We start from the raw sequence: 21,465 nt of genomic DNA on the forward strand, positions 1-21,465 counted from the left end.
CCCTTGAGGAGAAACACCCTCTCAGCATTGACCCTGTCACACTCCTTAGGAATCCTGTGGGTCTCAATGTGATCACCTCTCATTCCCCTAAACTCCAGTGAATGGAGTCCCAACCTGTTTAGCGTTTGCTCATAAGACAATCTCTCCATCCTAGAGATCATCCCAGTGAAACTTCTCTGACCCGCCTCCAATGAAATGATATCATTCACTTAAATTTGGCACCAAAACTGCTCACAGTACTCCATATGTGGTCTCCCCACCACCTTGTTGCATGCTTTTGAAAGTCAAGGAGCAAAGATTAGATTCTCTCTTGTGATCATTGTTGGGAATGTATGTGGTACAAAAGTTATTTGCTGCTTTTCATCCCAAATCTGGACATTGAACAAATCTTACTGCACTTGGATTTGGGCTGGCTCTTTTTAAATTCATTCCCAGGATAAGGGCAACGTTGGCTTGGCCATCACTAATTGCCTGTCACACGGTTTAGAGTCAATTACATTGCTGTGGGTCTGGAGTTACATGTAAGTCAGGCCAGATAAGGATGGCAGTTTCCCCAAAGGACATCAATGAACCAGGTGGAGTTCATTCTGAAAATTGACAATGGTTTTGTGATCATCATTAGATTCCTAACTCCAAATTTTTATTGATTCCAAATTCCACCATCTGCCATGGTGTGATTTGAATCTCAGTCCCCAGAACATTGCCTGGGTCTCTGGATAATATCACTAAGACCATCACCTCTCCACTTCAGTATCTAAGGAATTATGGATGGTGCTGAACATCGAGAAACACAGTAGAAAATCACACAACACCAGGTTAGAGTCCAACAGGTTTATTTGGAAGCACTAGCTTTCATAGCGCTGCTCCTTCATCAGGTGGTTGTGGAGTATATTATAGTGGAGTATATATAAGTTCTTATTATCCACAACCATCTGATGAAGGAACCATCCAAAAGCTGGAGCTTCCAATTAAACCTATTGGACGATAACCTGGTATTGTGAGATTTTTAACTTTGTCCACCCGAGTCCAACGCCGGCTCCACCACATCAGGAAAAAAGGAGTGTGCATAGGCCACTCAGCCCCTCAGACCTGGTCTACTTCAGTGTAAAGTCTACACCATCTCAAATGGCCATGAGGGCTGCTTTCTCATTAGACAGGTACGGTTTGGTGCTGGTTTAACGCAAGGGTCACCATGCCTCCAATCAACTGCACTAACTGACCCCCGCCAGTCTGTCTACCATTTAACTAGATCATGGTTAGTTTGATAAACCTCAATGTCATCTTTCTACATTATGAGCCCACCACTTAACTCCCCTGGACCCAAGAATCTGAAAAGGCCTGGGGCAAGAGGTTAATTTGGGTTTCTTTTTCTGAGGGGATTGTGATGTGCAGGAAATGGTTGATTTGTCACTCTCACATCCTTCCCACTGACCAGGTTGTGGTTCTGACTGAGTTGGCTCAGGGGATGATGAGTGGAGAGCAGGAAGGGGAAGGGGCAAGGCTTGGGTCTGCTGAGGGTTAATGCCCCAAAACCCAACCTTCCATCCAGTGGCCAATCAGTGTTCAGCTTGCCTGTGATCCAATGAGGTGGTGGAGAAGTGATGTAATGAGAGGGGCTGGAGTTGAGCAGTTGATTCCGACATGACAGAATCCTCTTCTGCTCTTTGACAGGTTCAGGGCTGTGGTAAGTACAGACAGAACAAAGCAAGCAGCAAGGGCTTGGAACACATCACTCGATCTTCAGTCAAGTGTGACCAGCCTCTGCCACTGCAGTAATGACGATTATCTGAAATCTGAATATGTATTTATATTTGATAATAACTGGATGATTTTCTTTTATTTAAAATTAATTTAAAACGGGTTTCTCTGCTTTGAGCAGTGAAAATTGATTTTTGCATTGTTGAATATTTATGGTTGAGATTTTTTTAGTCAGTAATTCGGCAGAGGCGTTGATCAAGTAAAATGCTTTTAAAAGAAAATCAGAGACATGATCCATTGAGATTTTGTGTTCAATATGCAGAATTGGAATGAATTCTGGAAGGTTAATTATATTGTGTGTTGGGAATACGCCAGGGCGGAAGACAAGATTGTGGCATATTTCAATAATTAATGTCTGCTCTCAGAGGAGATTCCTAGCTTAACACTTCTTTTAAAAAAGGAGATTTAGTTTAATTTTTGTTGAAGGATAATGAGTCAGTGAATTAGGCAAATAAGAACAGTCTAGGTATCTGTGTGTCTATGTCTAGCTGTGTACGTGTCTGTCTGTATGTGTCTGTGTATCTGTGTGTGTGTGTCTACATGCCTGTGTAAATTGTGTATATGTATTCGCCTTTGTTTGTGTGTGTGTCTGTCTGTTATCTAAGCTGTCTGTGTGTGTCCAGTGTGTGTGTGTGGCTAGTGTGTGTATTGTCTATTTGTGACCTGCAATGAGGACAATTTCTAAAATGTAATCTTAATCTCCTGCTCTGACTCCTGCAAATCCTCATGCTGCCTGAGCCAGCCATCCTGTGACATCTCGTTTAACTGTGCGCTGGTGCCTGAGCTCTGAGACAGTCAGGCTCCAGGGTGTGCGTATCCCGATGGGATATTGTCACACTCAGTGACTCCTCAACCTGCTGAATTGGGCTGGTGTGCTTTACTGGGACTGAAGCACAAGGTTTGGTTCTGATATTACACCTCCCTGGTTATGGTCACAGGAACAGTGTCTGAAAGGTGACCTATGGACAGCACTGCAGACAGCGTAACATCAGAGACAGGGTGTTGTCAATTGAGACAAATCGATTAACTGAAAGCTTCTTCCAAGCTCCAGCCTCTCCTTTGTGAACCAAGCAAATTATCAATTTTTAATTCCCTAAACTCATCATTTTCCAATTTTCTCTCAGATTATATCTCCTTTCGTTGTAATTGTTAACCATCTGTTCAGGAGCGTTCCTGTCATAGACTGCAGGATTATTCATGACTTAATAGTGTGTCCCCAATCAAACACTCCAGAACAGGGACAGCTCAGGGTTAGGTACAGAGTAAATCTCCCTCTACACTGTCCCCCATCAAACACTCCAGGACGGGGACAGCACAGGGTTAGATAGAGAGTAAAGCTCCCTCTACACTGTCCCCCCCATCAAACACTCCCAGGACAGGGACAGCACGCGGTTAGATACAGAGTAAAGCTCCCTCTGCACTGTCCCCCATCAAACACTCCCAGGACAGGAACAACACAGGTTTAAGTACAGAGTAAAGTTTCCCCTACACTGTCCCCATCAAACACTCCCAGGACAGGGACAGCACAGGGTTAGGCACAGAGTAAAGCTCCCACTGCACTGTGACCATCAAATATGCCCAGGGCAACAAGGGGTTAGGCACAGAGTAAAGCTTCCTCTCTGCTGTCCCTTTAAATATTACCATATCTGCTGGATTCAGTATAGCATTGATCGCAATGCACTTGTTCCATCTCTGAATTTGCCCATTCCCATCAGTCTGACTGTAACTTTAACACCATTTCACCATCTGTAAAACCTGATGGTGGACCGGTGACTTTCAGAAATTTTCTCGTACTTATTGGTCATGATATTTTGTTCAGTTTAAAACCATGGCATAAGTTTTAGGTGTTTATCCTTCGGTTCTCTTTCCAGTGGTGAGCAGTTTAGTGATTTCAATCAGAAACGTCTACACTGGAGGTGAAAGGTAGGATCTGATGTCACCCTCACTGTCATAATCCAGCTGCCTCCTTTAACGTGGCTGTGTACTCATTCCCAAACAGTGCCAGAGAGCACAGAAATGATCCAGTCAATTTGAATATATTTGGGGCGATGGGGTTTAGATGAAATGTATCCTGTGGAGATTGTCAGTGCAGTGAGGAGCTGACCAACCTGTAACTGAGTGGAAGTGTTATTGCAGTGGATTTGCTGTTTTGTGAAGGATTTTCAATATTTCCCAACTTTGTGTCAAGGGATTTTATTCCAAGGTTATATCGTTGCCGGATCTTTTATCACTTTATCTCTCCAGTGGGAATACTGAGAGAGGACAGAATGTAATGAGATTAGAAAGCTGGATAGGTGGTGGAAAGGAGTGATCCACTGCCTGAGCCCAGTCAGTGCGGACTCAGGGACAACTTCCTGACTGTGTTTCAGTTTGGGGATGTGGGTGTTGCTGGTTGGCCACTTACGATACTGCCCTAATCACCCTTGATGATGATCTGCCCTCTTGAACCTCTGTCATACATTGAAGCAGTTTATTACAACTCAGGAGCTTTCTGCACCATTTCAGAGCCAGTCACATGGCTGTAGGTGTGGAGTCACGTGTAGGCCAGACCAAGTACAGAGGACCCCCATTCAGAGATGGTGGCGAACCAGATGGGTTTCTAAATGACAATCTGGTGTTGTCATGGTCACCATAACTGCGGCTAGGTTTGACAATCTGCGTTTTGAATATGAAGTCCCAATTACCCTGCTGTCATCTCCATACCATGGCTTGGTACCATCACCAGGGTGTTACCATTCACACATTGCTCCTGTGGTTTTATGTCACAGCTACACATCACAGTTCTCTAATCTGGGAATTTGGAGGTTCCTAAGCTGAAGGAAAGTGATAGATCCCTCCTCCATATAGGCAACCCCCTCCCACCTTTGGTAATTTGTCAATCCCGGTGAGTGACTTGGAGGCAGCTTACAGGGGGTGGTGTTCCCATGTATCTGCTGCCCTTGTCCTTCAGGATGGGAGTGGTCATGGGGTTTGAAAGGTGCTGTGTACAATTACAGTCAATTAGTGGGTAAAGGAGGTCAAATCCTGGTGCCATCTTTCTCTGCATATTCCTGTCTTTGCCTTCATTGGACATTTTGACAATTTGAACACGGCTGTTTCTAGTGTGCTTGAACTGTTATAGCTGTTCAACTTGGTAAGACTGCACACCGAGAGCAGAGTGCACGTTGTCTTACTCGGTTGGGGGGGGTGGGGGGGGTTGCGGGTGGTATGTTGTAGTGGTATCTGCTGGTGTCAGGGAGCCGACATTCCCCTCTGAAGTTCACTGACAGCAGTGTGTAGATCAGGGAGCGATAGGGGGTGGGGAGCGGACACTCAACATCAGCAAGACCAACGATAAAGGTCGGGGCATCGAGACTTGAGACCTTCCACCAACATCAATAACCTCCTTAGCTCCACAATCACCAGCAGCACGTTCACTGAAGCCAAGATCAGGATTTCCCATTGTTCCGGGCTAACAGCAAAACTGAAGCGAAAGTACCAAGCTCTGCCTGACCCAGGGCTGGGTCCTCACCACCTCCCCAACAGCAGTGAAGTAGCTGAACAGATTGCCCCTGCACCGCCTCAGATAAAGATCAGGCTCAGAGGGCAGGATGCTGAGGCTGGAAGGATATTGGGAGCAGGGGGTTCCCCAGCATCTTCCCCCAGTGGGTCAGTGGTGGAGCCATGTGACAGAATCCCCATTGACAGGCCCCATGTTGAGCTCACTGCAACGGTTCGCCCAGGGTGTGTCATTCAACGTGGTCTTAGAAGGAGACCTCAAGCCGACCAGCATTGGAGTCAATGCGTCCTGGTAGCTGCCTGAGTGATGGCAGAAGAGGAGTCAGCAAGGAAGCAGCAAAGAGAGCCCACACAAAATCACAGCAATCAGCCTCAGGTCTGCTGAGGAAGGGCCTGTCTCTCAGCAGTCAGTGGTTAGCTCTGCTGCCTCACAGTGTCAGGGAACTGGGTTTGATTCCACCCTCACTCGACTGCCTGTATGGAGTTTGCACATTTTCCCCGTGTCTACTTGGGCTTCCTCCGGGTGCTCCGGTTTCCTCCCAAAGCTGTGCAGGTGAAGTGGATTCGCAATGGGAAATGTAGGGTATGGAGATTGGGTAGGTCTGAGTGGGAAGCTCTTCAGAGGGTCAGTGCTGACTTGATGGGCCGAATGGCCTCCTTCTGCATTGTAGGGATTCAGTGACAGACTACATTGTCACCAGGTTTGTTGATGATACAGGGATTGTGGGAATGTCAGCTGTGGGGAGGATACAGGAGTCTGAGAGATACAAATGGGTCAGGGGAGTGGGCAAAAAAGTGGCAGGTGGAATATAATGGGCCAAAATGTGAGGATGTCCACTTTGGCAGGAAGAATAGAAAATTGGAACATTATTTAAAAGGAGAAAGACTGTAGAACTCTGAGGTATAGAGGGATTTGTGTGTAGTGGTACATAGATTACAAGATGTGAAAATGCAGGTAAGTCTGGTGATCAGGAAAACCATGGGAACATTGGCCTGTGGTGTGAGTGAGCTGGAATATAGCAGTAGGGAGCTCCTGCGATAACTACACAGGGCATCATTGAGGCCACACTCAGAGCATTGTGAGTTAGTTTGGTCTCCTCCCATCAAGATGTGTAAGGTGGCACTGGGGTCAGTTCAGGGAAGGTTCCCTCAGCTGACTCCTGAGCTGTAGTTCAGGTTTGTTTATGGGGAAAGGTTGAGCAGATTGGGCCTGAGTACAGAAGTTTAGAAAAATGAAAAGCCTGAAACCTCCAGGCTTTAGCCCAAATGCTTCCTGCTGAATGTGGGAGCAGTGACTGAGCATATTGATCGCAGAGGGAATGACACATTAATCACTGCCAGACTCTGTTGAGCTCAGTCTCCATACTCTGTAGCAGCAATATCTCTCTGCATGGCTATCAGGAAATTCGATACACTCTTCCGTGACCCAGCGAAGCCAGTTCTGACTCAACAATTCTGTCAATTGCAGATGAAATCCAAAGGATTCAGGGAAAGTCAAGGCTGCCCAACCCACTCAGAAACCTATCTCCTTCAGATTAATGCTACTTTCAAAATATTACAATCACTGTTTCCTACCCCACCTCCTCGCTTCAATCAACACCCCAACGCATCACCTGGCTGCACACAAATCCAAAGACCCTCAATCTCCTCCTTACCAATTCATCTGCTGCAAATGGATCTGTCCAGAAAGCTATCAGTCAGAGAGCTCCAGTCCCTTTGAGATATAAACCTATCTTCACTTTGTGAATCTTCACTATCTTGTGTTATGTGGTACTATTACCGGACAGACTTCAAACAAACCTAACCGCTGAAAACTGGGCATCCGTGGCACACTGTGGGCCTTCAGGAACAGCAGCAGAATCGGCAAGCTCTTTTTGTTTTGATTCACTGGTGGGTGCTGCTGGCTGGCCCTTGAGAAAGTGGTTGTAATCTATGTGCTACTGAGACAGCCCATGTTCCAACACAACAGGACCTGGATAGTATTCAGTCTCGGGCTGAAAAGTGGCAATGAACATTCATGCCACACAAACTCCAGGCAATGACTATTTTCAATAACAGACAATCTAACTGCCCCTTGACATTCAATAGTGTTACCATCACTGAATCCTCTGCTATCAACATACAGAGGGTTACCATTGACCAGAAGCCCAACTGGATTAGCCATATAAACACAGTAGCGATAAGAGCAAGTCAGGGTGGTTAATACTGCAGTGAATTACTCCCCTCCTGACTGCCCAAAGCCTGCCCACCATCTACAAGGCACAAGTCTGGAGTGTGATAGAATACTCCCCACTTGTTTGGCGTGGTGCAACCCAACAACATTTAAGAAGTTTGATACCATCCAGGACAAAGCAGCCACTTGATTGGCACCACACCCACAAACATCCACTCCCTCCACCACCGATGCTCAGTAACACCAATGTGTACCATCTACAAGATGCACTGCAGAAAATCACCAAAGATCCTCAGACTGCACCATCCAAACCCATGAGCACTTCCATCTAGAAGGACAAGGGCAGCAGATACATGGGAACACCAACCCCTGCAAGTTCCCTCCAAGCCACTCCCCATCCTGACCTAGATATACATCACCATTCCTTCAGTATCGCTGGGTCAGAATCCTGGAATTCCCTCTCTAAGGGCATTGTGGGTCAACACACAGCACATGGACTGTAGGGGTTCAAAAAGGCAGCTCACCCCCACCTTCTCAAGGGGCAACTAGGGACAGGCAATAAATGCTGGGCCCAGCCAGTGATGCCCATGTCCTATGAATGAAGAGAAACACTCCACAATAAACCCCAAGACCCACAGCACTCTCCCCAACCTGCTACAGGTGGTCATATCAAGCACTGGTCTCTCTGCCCACTAACATGGCAAAAGGAAATTGTCTAGGAGCAGCCCCTATGCCATACTTACGATAATGGATTATTAACAGACCATTGTGTGTGGACGCAGTCACAAACCACAGGACAGCTTTGAAAAAAAGAGAAGCCAGATCTCATGAAATATTTACACTGTTCTGCCTCAGGTTCAGCACTTTCCTGCGAGATGAGAATGGCCACCTGGTGGCAGCACAGAGTCAAGGAACCCAGCATCACCCACCACTGAAACAATACAGTGTGATAGCAGACTGCAGGAACAATGAAGAGAACATCCTACTGCCGCAAACACTGACATTTCTATTCATTCACAGGACATGGGTGTTACTGGCTAGGCCCAGCATTTATTGCTCGTCCATAGTTGTCCCTTGAGAATGTGAGGGTGAGCTGCCTTCTTGAACCGCTACAGTCCATGTGCTGTGGGTTAATCGACAATGCCCTTAGGGATTGCAGGATTTTGACCCAGTGACATTGAAGGAACAGCGATATATGTCCAAGTCAGGATGGGGAGGGGCTTGGTGGGTAACTTGCAGGAGGTGGTGCTCCCCTGTGTCTCCTGCCCTTGTTCTTCTAGATGGAAATGGCTGTGGGTTTGGAAGGTGCAGTCTGAGGATCTTTGGTGTATTTCTGCAGAGCACCATGTAGATAGTACACACTGCTGCTACTGAGTATTGGTGATGGAGGGAGTGGATGTTTGTGGATGTGGTGCCAATCAAGCAGCTGGATGGTGTTAAGCTTTTTGAGTGTTGTTGGAGCTGCACCCAACTAGGCAAGTGGGGAAAATTCCATCACTCTCCTGACTTGTGTCTGAGAGATGGTGGACAGGATTTGAGCAGTCAGGAGGGGAGTTAGTCACCACAGTATTCCTATGGGGGAATCCAGTTGAGTTTCTGCTCACTGTATCCCCAGGACATTGATATCAGGGGATTCAGTGATGGTAGCACCATTGAATGTCAAAGGGAACTGATTAAATTGGCTCTTATTAGTGATGGTCATTGCCTGGCATTTGTGTATTGCAAAAAGTTACTTGTTACTTTTCAGCCCAAGCCTGGATATTGTATCGATCTTGTTAGATTTAGACATGGACTGCTTCAGTATCTGAGGAGTTACGAATGGTGCTGAACATTATGCAATCAACAATGACCATCCCCACTTCTGACGTGGAGGGAAGACCATTGATGAAGCAGCTGAAGATGGTTAGGTCTAGGACACTCCCCTGAGGAACTCCCATGACACCAGGTTATAGTCCAACAGGTTTATTTGAAATCACAAGCTTTCAGAGCATAGCCCGTTCATCATGTGAAAGAGCAGCGCTCTGAAAGCTTGTGATTTCAAATAAACCTGTTGGGACCATAACCTGGGGTCATGTGATTTTGGGCTTTGTCCACCCCAGTCCAACACCAGCCCCTCCGCATCTGAGGAACTCCTGCAGCGATGTCCTAGAGCTGGGATGACTGACCTCTAGCAACCTCCTATGTGACAGATATGACTCCAACCAGCTGAGGGTTTGCCCCCCTCCTCCAATTCCCATTGATTCCAGTTTTGTTAAGGCTCCTTCATACCACATTTGGTTGAGTGCAGCCTTGATGGTTAGGGCTGTTACTCTCACCTCTGGAATTCAGCTCTTGTGTCCATAGCATCCCGACAGTGTGAATGTAGGCCATTCGGCCAATTGAGGCCATGCCGTCCCACCCACACCCGCCACCCTACGCTATAACTCTGCACATTATGGGTAATTTAGCATGGCCAATTCACCTAACCTGCACATCTTTGGACTGTGGGAGTAAACAGGAGCACCCAGAGGAAACCCATACAGACGCGGGGAGAATGTGCAAATTCCGCACAATGACTCACCCAAGGCTGGAATCGAACCCGGGTCCCTGGTACTGTGAGGTAGCAGCACTAACCATTGAGCCACTGTGCTGCCATGTTTGAACCGAGGCTGTAATGTGGTCAGGAGCTGAGTGGCCCTGGTGGAACCCAAACTGGGCGTCACTGAGCAGGTTATTGCTGAGCAGGTGCTGCCTGATAGCTCTGTTACTGACACCGTCCATCACTCTACCGAGGATCGAGAGTAAACTGATGGGGCAGTAACTGACTGGGTTGAATTTTAAGTACAGGACATACCTGGTCAATTTTCCACATTGTCGGGTAGATGCCAGTGGTGTAACTACTGCAACAGCTTGGCTTGGGGAGCTGCAAGTTCTGGAGCACAAGCCTTCAGGACTATTGCCAGAATATTGCCAGGGCCCATAGCCTTTGCATTATCCAGTGTCTCCGACTGTTTCTTGATATCACGTGGAGTGAATCGACGTGGCTGGAGACTGGTACCTGTAATGCAGGGGACCACTGGAGGAGGCTTTTAGTAACAATGACTATTACATCCCATAGTCATAAATAGTGGCTGTAATAACAGGGTCTGGACCATTGCCTTGTTCCAAACAAAAACTGCAATATCCCATAACTGGGAACATTATAAGGACAGCATCTGGAATACCCATGATTCCACATTCTAGTAACTGGCTCTGTACTATCCCATTGGGCCAAACACTGACTGAAGTAGCCCCTGTATTATACACAGCAGCTAAACTCTCTGTACATTACCACATCATGAGTCAGAGGTAACATACAGAGAATACTGGAGAAACTCAGCAGGTCTGGCAACCACCGTGCAGCGAAATCAGAATTAAGGCTCCCAGTCCACTGTGATTCATCTTTGATTCGATCCTCTCGGGACGACCGGGGATGGACAACATAACAGAGTGTCTTCCTCCCTCTGCACAGATGCTGCCAGACCTGCTGAGTTCTTTCAGCACTTTCTGTTTCATTTCAGATTTCCAGCATCTGCGATACTTTGCTTTAGAGACTGTCAATCCAATTCTGTAGGAAACTGCCAGGATTTCTCTGATTCTGTTGCTGCGTTAAGTGCTCTAGCCTCTAGGTGAGATGTTGAGGTTTGCGTGTCTGCTGCTCCTGTTTCAGGATATTGAGACTCTACTCATCTTTTGCGTTTTTTTTTTGCAGGTGTTTATTCTGAACCTCGGTCTTCCATTCTGTATTTCTGGGTCAGCACGGCAGCAATTCATCCAGTTACCATGTCACTGTCTGGTATGTTTCACCCTGTCCCCCGCAATGCCATTTCAACACACCAGCCTGCCACAGATTACCCCAGATAGTGAGAACGAGACCGAGACAGTGCAGGCGAGCTTATTAACATGAGAAAGCAGACACATACGCAGCCATTTCACCATTACAGTGACACAAGCCAGTCCCGAAAAGAAAAGAATACTCCTTAAACCTCAAAAACATAATCATGAAATGTAACGTGTGTAGACTCCAGTCCCATCTCTCCGTGTGCATGAACAGGGTTTCTGATCACAACAGATATTTACCAATCAACCTGTCCAGAGACGTTATTACACACTGCTGGAGCAGATCAGACAGAACTCCATCCTCCTGTTTCAGAGATTGAGACACTACCACTACAACACCACAGCCCCCTTTCAATAACAGTATTGGTCACAGTTGTAATAATTATTTCAGTAACTGCCAAGTTCCAGTACATTGTTCTAACTCCAGATTTAAAAATAATTATTTTTCTTGAGACTCTGGTGTCCCTAGCTGCCATAATCTGAGTGTCTCACTTGGCCCTTTCAGAGTCACCCCATTGTAATGGGTCTGGAGTCACATGTAGGCCAGTGCAGGTAAGGGTGGAAGATTTCCTTTCCCAAAGGGCATTATTGAACCAGATCGTTTGTTATGACAATAGACTATTATTTATAATCGCGCAGGGCAATTAGGGATTGACAATAAAAACGGGTCTAGCTAGCAATGTCCACACCCCACAGGTGAATTTTAAAAATATTATCCTCCGCTACTGTCTCCCTATAAATGTTAACATGATTCTTTGGGAGTTTTGAGAAGATTTGTAGCTCAGGTTGAGGTTCTGGATGTAGGTTTGCTCACTGAGCTGGGACGTTCATTTCCAGACATTCCATCACCCTACTAGGTAACATCTTCAGTGGGCCTCAGGCGAAGCAGTGTACATGATTCCTACTTTCTATTTATATGTTTGGGTTTCTTTGGGTTGGTGATGTCATTTTCTGTGGTGATGTCATTTCCTGTTCTATTCTTGCAAAATAGTGTGCAAGAACTGTGATACACACTACATTGGACAAACAGGCAGAAAACTAGCCACCAGGATACATGATCACCAACTCGCCACAAAACGACATGACCCTCTGATTAGATTAGATTAGATTAGATCACCCACTGTGCCACTCTGTCACTAGTATCCTTACATATGGAAAAGGAAGGACACCATTTTGACTAGGACAACACATCCATCTTAGGACAAGCCAAACAGAGACACTCATGAGAATTCCTAGAAGCATTCCAACTGGAACTCTATCAACAAACACATTGAGTTAGACTCCATCTTCCACCCCCTGAGAAAAAGAACAGGAAATGAAATCACCAACACAAAGAAACCCAAACATATAAATAGAAAGTAGGAATCATGTACACTGCTTTGCCTGAAGACCACTGAAGATGTTACCTAGTAGGATGACAAAATGTCTGGAAATGAACCACCTAGCTCAGCGAGCAAACCTACATCCATGATTCTTTGGGACAGCATCCAAAAGATTACATAGAACATAGAACATAGAACATAGAAGAATACAGCGCAGTACAGGCCCTTCGGCCCTCGATGTTGCGCCGATCCAAGCCCACCTAACCTACACTAACCCACTATCCTCCATATACCTATCCAATGCCCGCTTAAATACCCATAAAGAGGGAGAGTCCACTACTGCTACTGGCAGGGCATTCCATGAACTTACGACTCGCTGAGTGAAGAACCTACCCCTAACATCAGTCCTATATCTACCCCCCCTTAATTTAAAGCTATGCCCCCTTGTAATAGCTGACTCCATACGTGGAAAAAGGTTCTCACTGTCAACCCTATCTAACCCCCTAATCATCTTGTACACCTCTATCAAGTCACCCCTAAACCTTCTTTTCTCCAATGAAAACAGCCCCAAGTGCCTCAGCCTTTCCTCATAGGATCTTCCTACCATACCTGGCAACATCCTGGTAAACTTCCTCTGCACCCGTTCCAGTGCCTCCACATCCTTCCTATAGTATGGCGACCAAAACTGCACACAATACTCCAGATGCGGCCGCACCAGAGTCTTATACAACTGCAACATGACCTCAGGACTCCGGAACTCAATTCCTCTACCAATAAAAGCCAGATAATTACGCTGTGATTGATGTGTTTCAGTGAGTGAGGGCTGAGGACATTGCTATCACACAATGTATTCTCATTGTTCTGTGTCTGTTCACTTCCAGCGTACAAACAGAAGATGAAAGAACTTCCTCTCTTTAACCTTCTCTGTTCCTGCTTCAACCCAGAGCCCCGTAATAAAACTCTCTATAAGTTTGAAGGTGAGTGATAGTGGAGTGGTCTCTGTGTTGTGAGGACAGGGCTTAAGACAGCGATATCTGCAGTGACAGCTGAGCCACAGTGTTTAGACAGTGCCACCACTGGTGGGAGGGTGCCATGTCAGTGTGTTCACATTGGAAAAGAACTGATTACATTTTTTATTTATTGTTTCTCGCGATGTGGGCATTACCAACTAGGTCAGCATTTGTTGCTCATCTCTAATTCCTCTTGAATTGTGTGGCTTGCCAGGGCCATTTCAGAGGGCAGTGAAGGGTCAAACCACATTGCTGTAGGTATGGAGTCACGTGTAGGCCTGACCAAGGAAACAAAGCAGGTTCTCTTCCCTAAGAGAGGACCAGATGTATTTTTATGACAATTGATGATAATTGCCAATGTCACAATCACAGAGACTTCAAATCCAGATTTATTGATTGAATTGGAAATTTTGGCTGTGGTGGGATTTGATACCATGGCCCCTAATCAGGAGGCTGACCTCTGGATGTACTGTGGCCCAGTTGCCTCAATTTCCAGTTCATCAGCATGACAGAGACTTGGGCCAACACCTTCCAGCACATTGATCAAGGCCAGGTGGAGGGACAATGACCTACTAACGTACTCCTGACACTGAGTGATGGGGCACAGTAAATACAATGGGTTACAGCAAGATACTGCAGAGGGGAACAGACAGCTGAAGGCAGTGATACAACTGTAGGAGGTTGGTGTGGAGTGCAGCAGCATATGGACTTAGCCTCTCTGGATCTGAGGAGGAAATCTGGGGTTCCTGTTGGGATGGCGAGGGATCAGGTAAGTGGGGTCTCCAGGCTACAAAAAGATTGCAGACAGGAACAACATATAATGAGGAAGATAAATGAATGTTAGCCTTTATCCTGATTTCCGGGATTCACAAAGAAAGAATTCATCTTGAAGTTGATGTTTGTCAGATCTGAGTCCGTTGTGAGTATTCCACCTCATGAAGGAGAGATTGGTTTTTGGAGATTCTCCAGGATTACAGCAAGACAGGTACTCACATCATGGTTAAGGTAGGGGAATGTAGAAAGAGAAATGGTTTCCTTTGCTGAGACCATCTGGAACTGAACCTATTCCTAAAATTAGAGACAGGGTCATTCTGGAGCAATGTCACATTGAAGTGCCCATTTATAGGCTGAGGTCCTAAGATTTTTTTTTGGATAAAGAGATCAAGAGAAATGGAAGATATCCAACATGATCTCATTGAATGGTGGAACAGACTCGATGGGCTGAATAGCTTCCTCTTGTTCCGGTGTAACAGGTTCAAGGAGGGGGCTGAATGGCCTACTACTGTTCCCGTGTAACAGACTCAAAGAGGGGGATAAATGGTTTCCTGCTGTTCCTTTGTAATAGACTTGAGGGGCTGAATGGCCTCCTGCTGTTCCTGTGAAACAGACTCAAAGAGGGGACTAAATTATTTCCTGCTGTTCCTTTGTAATAGACTTGAAGGACTGAATGGCCTCCTGCTGTTCCTGTGTAACAGACCTGAGGGGTTGAATGGCGTCCTGCTGTTCCTGTGTAACAGACCTGAGGGGCTGAATGGCCTCCTGCTGTTCCTGTGTAACATACCTGAGAGGCTGAATGGCCTCCTGCTGTTCCTGTGTAACAGACCTGAGGGACTGAATGGCCTCCTGCTGTTCCTGTGTAACATACCTGAGAGGCTGAATGGCCTCCTGCTGTTCCTGTGTAACAGACCTGAGGGACTGAATGGCCTCCTGCTGTTCCTGTGTAACATACCTGAGAGGCTGAATGGCCTCCTGCTGTTCCTGTGTAACATACCTGAGAGGCTGAATGGCCTCCTGCTGTTCCTGTGTAACATACCTGAGGGGCTGAATGGCCTCCTGCTGTTCCTGTGTAACATACCTGAAAGGCTGAATGGCCTCCTGCTGTTCCTATGTAACAGACCTGAGGGACTGAATGGCCTCCTGCTGTTCCATGTAACAGGCTGACTTGCTTTTCTTTCAGACCCCGTTGACCTGAACTGGTGCTTCATATCTGACATGGAGGTGAAGGAGCTGAACAAGAGAGCGTCGGGCCTGTCGTTCGAAGTCATCCTGAAACCACCGTCATTTGAGGGAGTCCCAGAATTCCACACTGCCTTGCCAAAGAAACGGGATCCTTCCCTTGAGGAGATCCAGAAAAAACTTGAGGCTGCTGAAGAGAGACGGAAGGTACAGTCCATGGAAATCCCAGATCACCGAGGGGAGTCTCTCAGGGAATATCCTGACACCAAGGGGAATCTCTCAGGACATTGTAGGTGGTGGCATGGTGGCTCAGTGGTTAGCACTGCTGCCTCACAGCACCAGGGTCCCAGGTTCAATTCTCAGCCTCAGGTGACTGTTTGCGTGGAGCTTGCATATTCTCCCTGTGTCTGCGTGGGTTTCCTCCCACAGTCCAAAGGTTATTTGGATTGGCCATGCTAAATTTCCCCATAGTGTTCGGTCAGTTAGTCCGAAGGGAATGGGTCTGGGTGGGCGACTCGTCAGAGGGTTGATGAGGACTGGTTGGGCCGAAGGGCCTGTTTCCACACTGTAGGGAATCTAAACAAAAAAATGGACTCTGGGGGAGTCTGTCAGGGAATATCTAGACACCGAGGGGAGATTCTCAGGGAAAAGCCAGACTCTGGGGGAGTCTCTTAGGAGGATGTATGGACTCTGTTGTTCCAACGTTTTTTTGACGGTAGTTTTTCTTGGTTTAGTGTCAGGAAGCGGAGTTACTGAAGCACCTGGCAGAAAAGAGGGAACACGAGCGAGATGTGATCCAGAAAGCTATCGAGGAGAACAACAACTTCATCAAGATGGCGAAGGAGAAACTGGAGTTGCGGAACGAGATCCAGAAGGAAAACCGTGAAGCCCACCTGGCGGCCATACTGGATCGACTGCAGGAGAAGGTGAGACGTTCTCGTCCCATCGACTGGACTGAGCCCAGGGGGAGGGACGGGTTCAACCGAATACACCTAAGGCCCACAGGGTGGGGGAATGGCCTGGGGCCATGAGGGGAGTGGGTAGACTATTATGTAGACTATTACATCACAAGGTTTCAGTGCAGTAGGCCATTCAGCCCCATTGATCCTGCTCTGCCAGGCAATGAGATCATGGCTAATCTGATGACCCTCTAACAAACAATAAACTGCAGATGTTGAAAGTCATAAACAAAAACAGATGTTATTAGGAAAACTCAGCAGGTCTGGCAGCATCTGTGGTAAGAAAGCAGAAGATTTGAGGTCCTCGGAACTTTGCTGCATTTTTCCAGCGATTTCTGCTAAGTCTCAATTCTACTTTCCTGCTTTATTCCCAAACTTCAGTTCCCTTTCTGATTAAAAATCCATCTTCCTCAGTCTTGAGTATACTTTCTCACCCAGCCATCACAGTCCTCTGTGGTAAAGAATTCCACAGACTCACAACCCTCTCTGTGAGAAGACATTCCTCCTCACCTCTGTCTTGAATATGTGAGCCCTTAGGCAGAGACTATGTTCTCTGGGCCTAGTCCCTCCCATAAGGGGAAACTATCTCTCTGCTTTGACCCTGTCAAGTCCCCTCAAAATCTTGTGTGTTTCAATAAGGTCGCCTGTCATTTTTCTATATTCTAATGAGTACAGGCCTAATCAATGTAATTTGACCTTACAAGACAGTCCCTCCATACCGAATGCCAGCCCAGTGAACCTGCTCCAGACAGCGTCCAATGCCAGGACACCTTTCCTCAGATAAGGAACCAAAGCTCTTCCCAGTATTCCAGTTGTGGTCAGACCAGTGCTATTTCTATTTCTTATTTTCTATTTCCTTTGAAATTTGCCTTCCCTATTACCCACGGAATTTTGCTTTTTGTGGTTTATGGGACAAAGACTCCCAAATCCCTCTGTTCGGAAGCTTTCTGCAGTCTTTCAATAATATTCAGCTCCTCTGTCTTTCTGCTAAAGGGAATGGCCTCACATTTCTTTAAGTTATATTCCATCTGCCAAGTTTTTGTCCACTCACTTCCTGTGTCAATATCCCAGTGCAAACTCTTCCTCATTACTTAGCTTCCCACCCTATTGTTGTGTTATTCACAAACCTGACGACAGTACATTCACTTTTCTCATTCAGGTCATTATTATATATTGCAAATAATTCTGGCCCCGCAATGATTCCTGTGACACTCCAACAGCTGCAGGTTTCCACCCTGAAAATGCCATCTTTATCCTCACTTTTAGCCTTCTATTAGTTAGCCAATCCTCTGTCCATACTGTGTGGGACCTTTACTGTGGAATGCGAGGGTTCTGCTCGGATGTGTGAACTCTGGATCATGTTGAATATTGAAGGTTATCACTGGTTAGTGAATGAGGATCTCACATTGACATTGTTGATATAGACTACCAGAGAGAAATGGAGGAAAGTCCCGCAAAAGAAAACATCAGTTAGTGAAGAATTGAGAAAGACACTGGACAGCAGTAAAGGGCAGGTACTGGGTATCTAACCCTGTGTGGTCCCTGTCCTGGGAGTGTTTGATGGGGACAGTTTGGAGGGAGCTTTACTCTGTATCTAACCCCGTGCTGTCCCTGTCCTGGGAGTGTTTGATGGGGGGGACAGTGTAGAGGGAGCTTTCCTCTGTATCTAACCCCGTGCTGTCCTTGTCCTGGGAGTGTTTGATGGGGACAGTTTGGAGGGAGCTTTACTCTGTATCTAACCCCATGCTGTCCCTGTCCTGGGAGTGTTTGATGGGGACAGTTTGGAGGGAGCTTTACTCTGTATCTAACCCCATGCTGTCCCTGTCCTGGGGAGTGTTAGATGGAGACAGTGTAGTGGGAGATTTACTCTGAATTGAACCTCGTGCTGTCCCTGTCCTGGGAGTGTTTGATGGGGTACACTACAGAGAGAGCTTTACTCTGTATCTAACCCGTGCTGTCTGTTTCCTGGGAATGTTTAATGGGGGACAGAATAGAGGGAACTTTACTCTGTATCTAACCCCGTGCTGTCCCTGTCCTGGGAGTGTTTGATGGGGGGACAGTGTAGAGGGCACTTTACTCTGTATCTAACCCTGTGCTGTCCCTGTCCTGGGAATGTTTGATTGGGGGCACAGTCTAGAGGGAGCTTTACTCTGTATTTAACTCCTTGCTGTCCCTGTCCTGGGAGTGTTTGATGGGGGGAGAGTGTAGAGGGAGCTTTACTCTGTATGTAACCCCGTGCTGTCCCTGTCCTGGGAGTGTTTGATGGGCGACAGTGTAGAGGGAGCTTTACTCTGTATCTAACTCCGTGCTGTCCCTGTCCTGGGAGTGTTTGATGGGGGACAGTGTAGAGAGAGCTTTACTCTGTATCTAACCCTGTGCTGTCCCTCTAACTTTCTAATAGCTGTTTTTTTATTCTAGGACAGGCGTGCAGAGGTGGTCCGAGAAAACAAAAGACTCCGAGCCAGTGCAGCGCAGTTGAGGATCCTGAATTAGGATCGGCTCTGGGCCCCTCTGGGTTTTTACTGTAAATAGTCGATTGAAATAAAGAGCGCAGCTGGCTTTATAGGGAGAGGAAACGCCATCGGCAGCGAGCGTGAACTGAAATGTAAACTCCATTCTTTAATCCAGACCAGTCTGGTCTAGTCGTGTCTCACTATCCGTCTTCTGTTACTGTGAGTCTCACTGACAGAGCCAGCTCTGATTGCTGAAAGTTCGATTCTCAGCTCACAGGCAGTCAGGGATGTTGGCTTTGCTCGTGACTCTCCCACTCTGAGAATGAATCAAACCAATGTATGATCTGCTTTGGTCACTGTCTATCATCTCGTCTGTCTGATTCCTGAATAATATTTCACACAATGATTGGAAAGTGATTTCTTCATTCATTGCAGAAACTAACTTACATTGTTTTCTTAAAAAAAAGTCATACAAGCTTCAGAAAAGCACAAACTACATTAGACTTGTCAAAAATAACTTAATTGTTTCATTTCCAGTGAGAACCTATCAACACAAACTCTGCTTAATAGGTCCCACTCCCCGATTTTACCAACCAATTTCAATCAGCACCCTTACTTTGTACATATGTATATTTTCAAATGATTTTTCATGTTATCCCTTTCAATCAAGTTTGTTATGATTTAAAAGATATAACCTCTGCAAACACTGATGTACACACACATCCTCTGATACAAACACATGAACATGCAAACTCCCTTTCTCTCTCTGTCTCTCTCTCTCACACACACACACAAACACACACTCTGATACAAACACATCAACATGCAAACTCCCTGGCTCTCTCTGTGTCTCTCTGTCTCTCTCTCACACACACAGACACACACACATCCTCTGACACAAACACATCAACATGCAAACTCCCTTTCACAAACACACATTCACACTCACACACATTCTCTTTCTCTCTCTCTCACACACACACACTTTCACACACACACACTCTCACACACACAGTCACACACACACACACTCTCTCACACACACACACCCTCTGATACACTCCAGCGCACTGTGATATGCACTTACCCTGTAACCCACATCCTCCAACACACTGACATCTTCCAAAGCACATGCATGCACACTCTAACATAGACACACTTGTGTACACACACCACATTCTTGCTCACAAACACACACAATCATAAACAAACTCACATGCTCACACACACTCATACAGGCTCTAACTCATTAGATACACTCTGTCACTGTCACACACACTACATACTCTCTAGCGCATGCGCGCGCACACACACACACACAAACATGAAAGAACTGAAGGATTTTAGAAGTGCAGAAGCAGTAATGAGGGGTAACATGACAGCAATCTGTACAAAGCAACCACCCACTAAACAATAAACCTGTCAACATGTTGAATGAGGGATAAATATGACCAGATTCCTGTAAACCGGTCTGAGAAGGGAGATGAAATTGCAGTTTAACATGCTGTGCAAAATAGTGCACCTCAGTGCAGTACTCCCTCAGTACCGATCCTCCAACAGCGTGGCATTCCCTCAGTACCGATCCTCCAACAGCGTGGCATTCCCTCAGTACTGATCCTCCAACAGCGTGGCATTCCCTCAGTACCGATCCTCCAGCACCATGGCATTCCCTCAGTACTGATCCTCCGACAGGGTAGCATTGCCTCAGTGCTGACCCTCCAACAGAGCAGCGCTCCCTCAGTACTGGCCCTCCGACAGTGTGGCGCACTCTCAGTATTGATCCTTTGACAGTGCGTTGTTCCCTCAGCACTGAGCCTCTGACAGTGCAGTACTCCCTCAGCACCGACCCTCCAACAATGCGGCACTCCCTCAGTACTGATAGTTAACATTGGGAAAAGTGACATCTTGCAATTGCAAGCATCACATAAATGTAACTGCTCACTTTCTAACTCAATAATGAGCCATTACTTCAACTCAATAAAGCATTGTCTGCTGTCCTAGACTCTGGCTCGAGATTGTCTCTCCACCTTGTGGTTCCCAGTGAGTCCAGAATATCACCAGAGGGCCTGTCTGCCAGCTCTCCAGAGTAAGTGAGCAATAACTGTACCTAAAATTAAGGCAGGGAGGGAGAGAGAGTGACATTGTAACCTCACAGTGGAGGGAGAGTAACAGCGTGAATGGAGAGAGGAGGGCCAGTGAAATTTTAAGCAGTTTGTGGAAGGGGCAATGACTATGTTAACAAAATGTATGGTGGGGGAACCAATAAGAGGGAAAAAATATACCTGACCTCACATTTACCAACCTGACAGTTGCAGAAGCATCTGTCCATGACAGTATTGGTAAGAGTGATCACTGCACTGTCCTTGTGGAGACAAAGTCCCGCCTTTATGTTGACAATATCCTTCATTGTGTTGTGTGACATGATCACCGTGCTAAATGGGCATCCATGAGGCACTGTGGGTCATCAACAGCAGCAGA

General features: G+C 46.5%; 1 protein-coding gene across 3 annotated transcripts; it reads left to right on the forward strand.

The window, feature by feature from the left end:
- The first annotated feature begins 1,575 nt into the window (after window positions 1-1,575).
- LOC140482687 (stathmin-4-like) lies at window positions 1,576-20,987 on the forward strand. Of its 3 annotated transcripts, none has more exons than XM_072580204.1 (6): window positions 1,576-1,684; window positions 11,160-11,243; window positions 13,491-13,586; window positions 15,577-15,782; window positions 16,310-16,501; window positions 18,958-20,987. In XM_072580204.1, the coding sequence occupies exons 2-6, from the start codon at window positions 11,231-11,233 to the stop codon at window positions 19,060-19,062; spliced, it is 612 nt and encodes a 203-aa protein (XP_072436305.1). In that variant the 5' UTR covers window positions 1,576-1,684; window positions 11,160-11,230; the 3' UTR covers window positions 19,063-20,987. The 3 variants fall into 3 exon arrangements, with proteins under 3 accessions (XP_072436305.1, XP_072436306.1, XP_072436304.1); XM_072580205.1 differs by lacking the exon at window positions 1,576-1,684 and adding an exon at window positions 1,690-1,772 and having other exon boundaries at window positions 18,953-20,987; XM_072580203.1 differs by lacking the exon at window positions 1,576-1,684 and adding an exon at window positions 1,690-1,772.
- Window positions 20,988-21,465: the final 478 nt, after the last annotated feature.

The sequence above is a fragment of the Chiloscyllium punctatum genome, chromosome 11 (assembly GCF_047496795.1).
Source record: "Chiloscyllium punctatum isolate Juve2018m chromosome 11, sChiPun1.3, whole genome shotgun sequence".
Taxonomy (NCBI): domain Eukaryota; kingdom Metazoa; phylum Chordata; class Chondrichthyes; order Orectolobiformes; family Hemiscylliidae; genus Chiloscyllium; species Chiloscyllium punctatum.

Excerpts from the sequence above, each read along its gene's own strand:
- LOC140482687 (XM_072580204.1), top strand. Across the intron at positions 15,783-16,309 it reads CTGCTGAAGAGAGACGGAAG|TGTCAGGAAGCGGAGTTACT; the intron begins GTACAGTCCATG and ends TTCTTGGTTTAG. Across the intron at positions 16,502-18,957 it reads TGGATCGACTGCAGGAGAAG|GCGTGCAGAGGTGGTCCGAG; the intron begins GTGAGACGTTCT and ends ATTCTAGGACAG.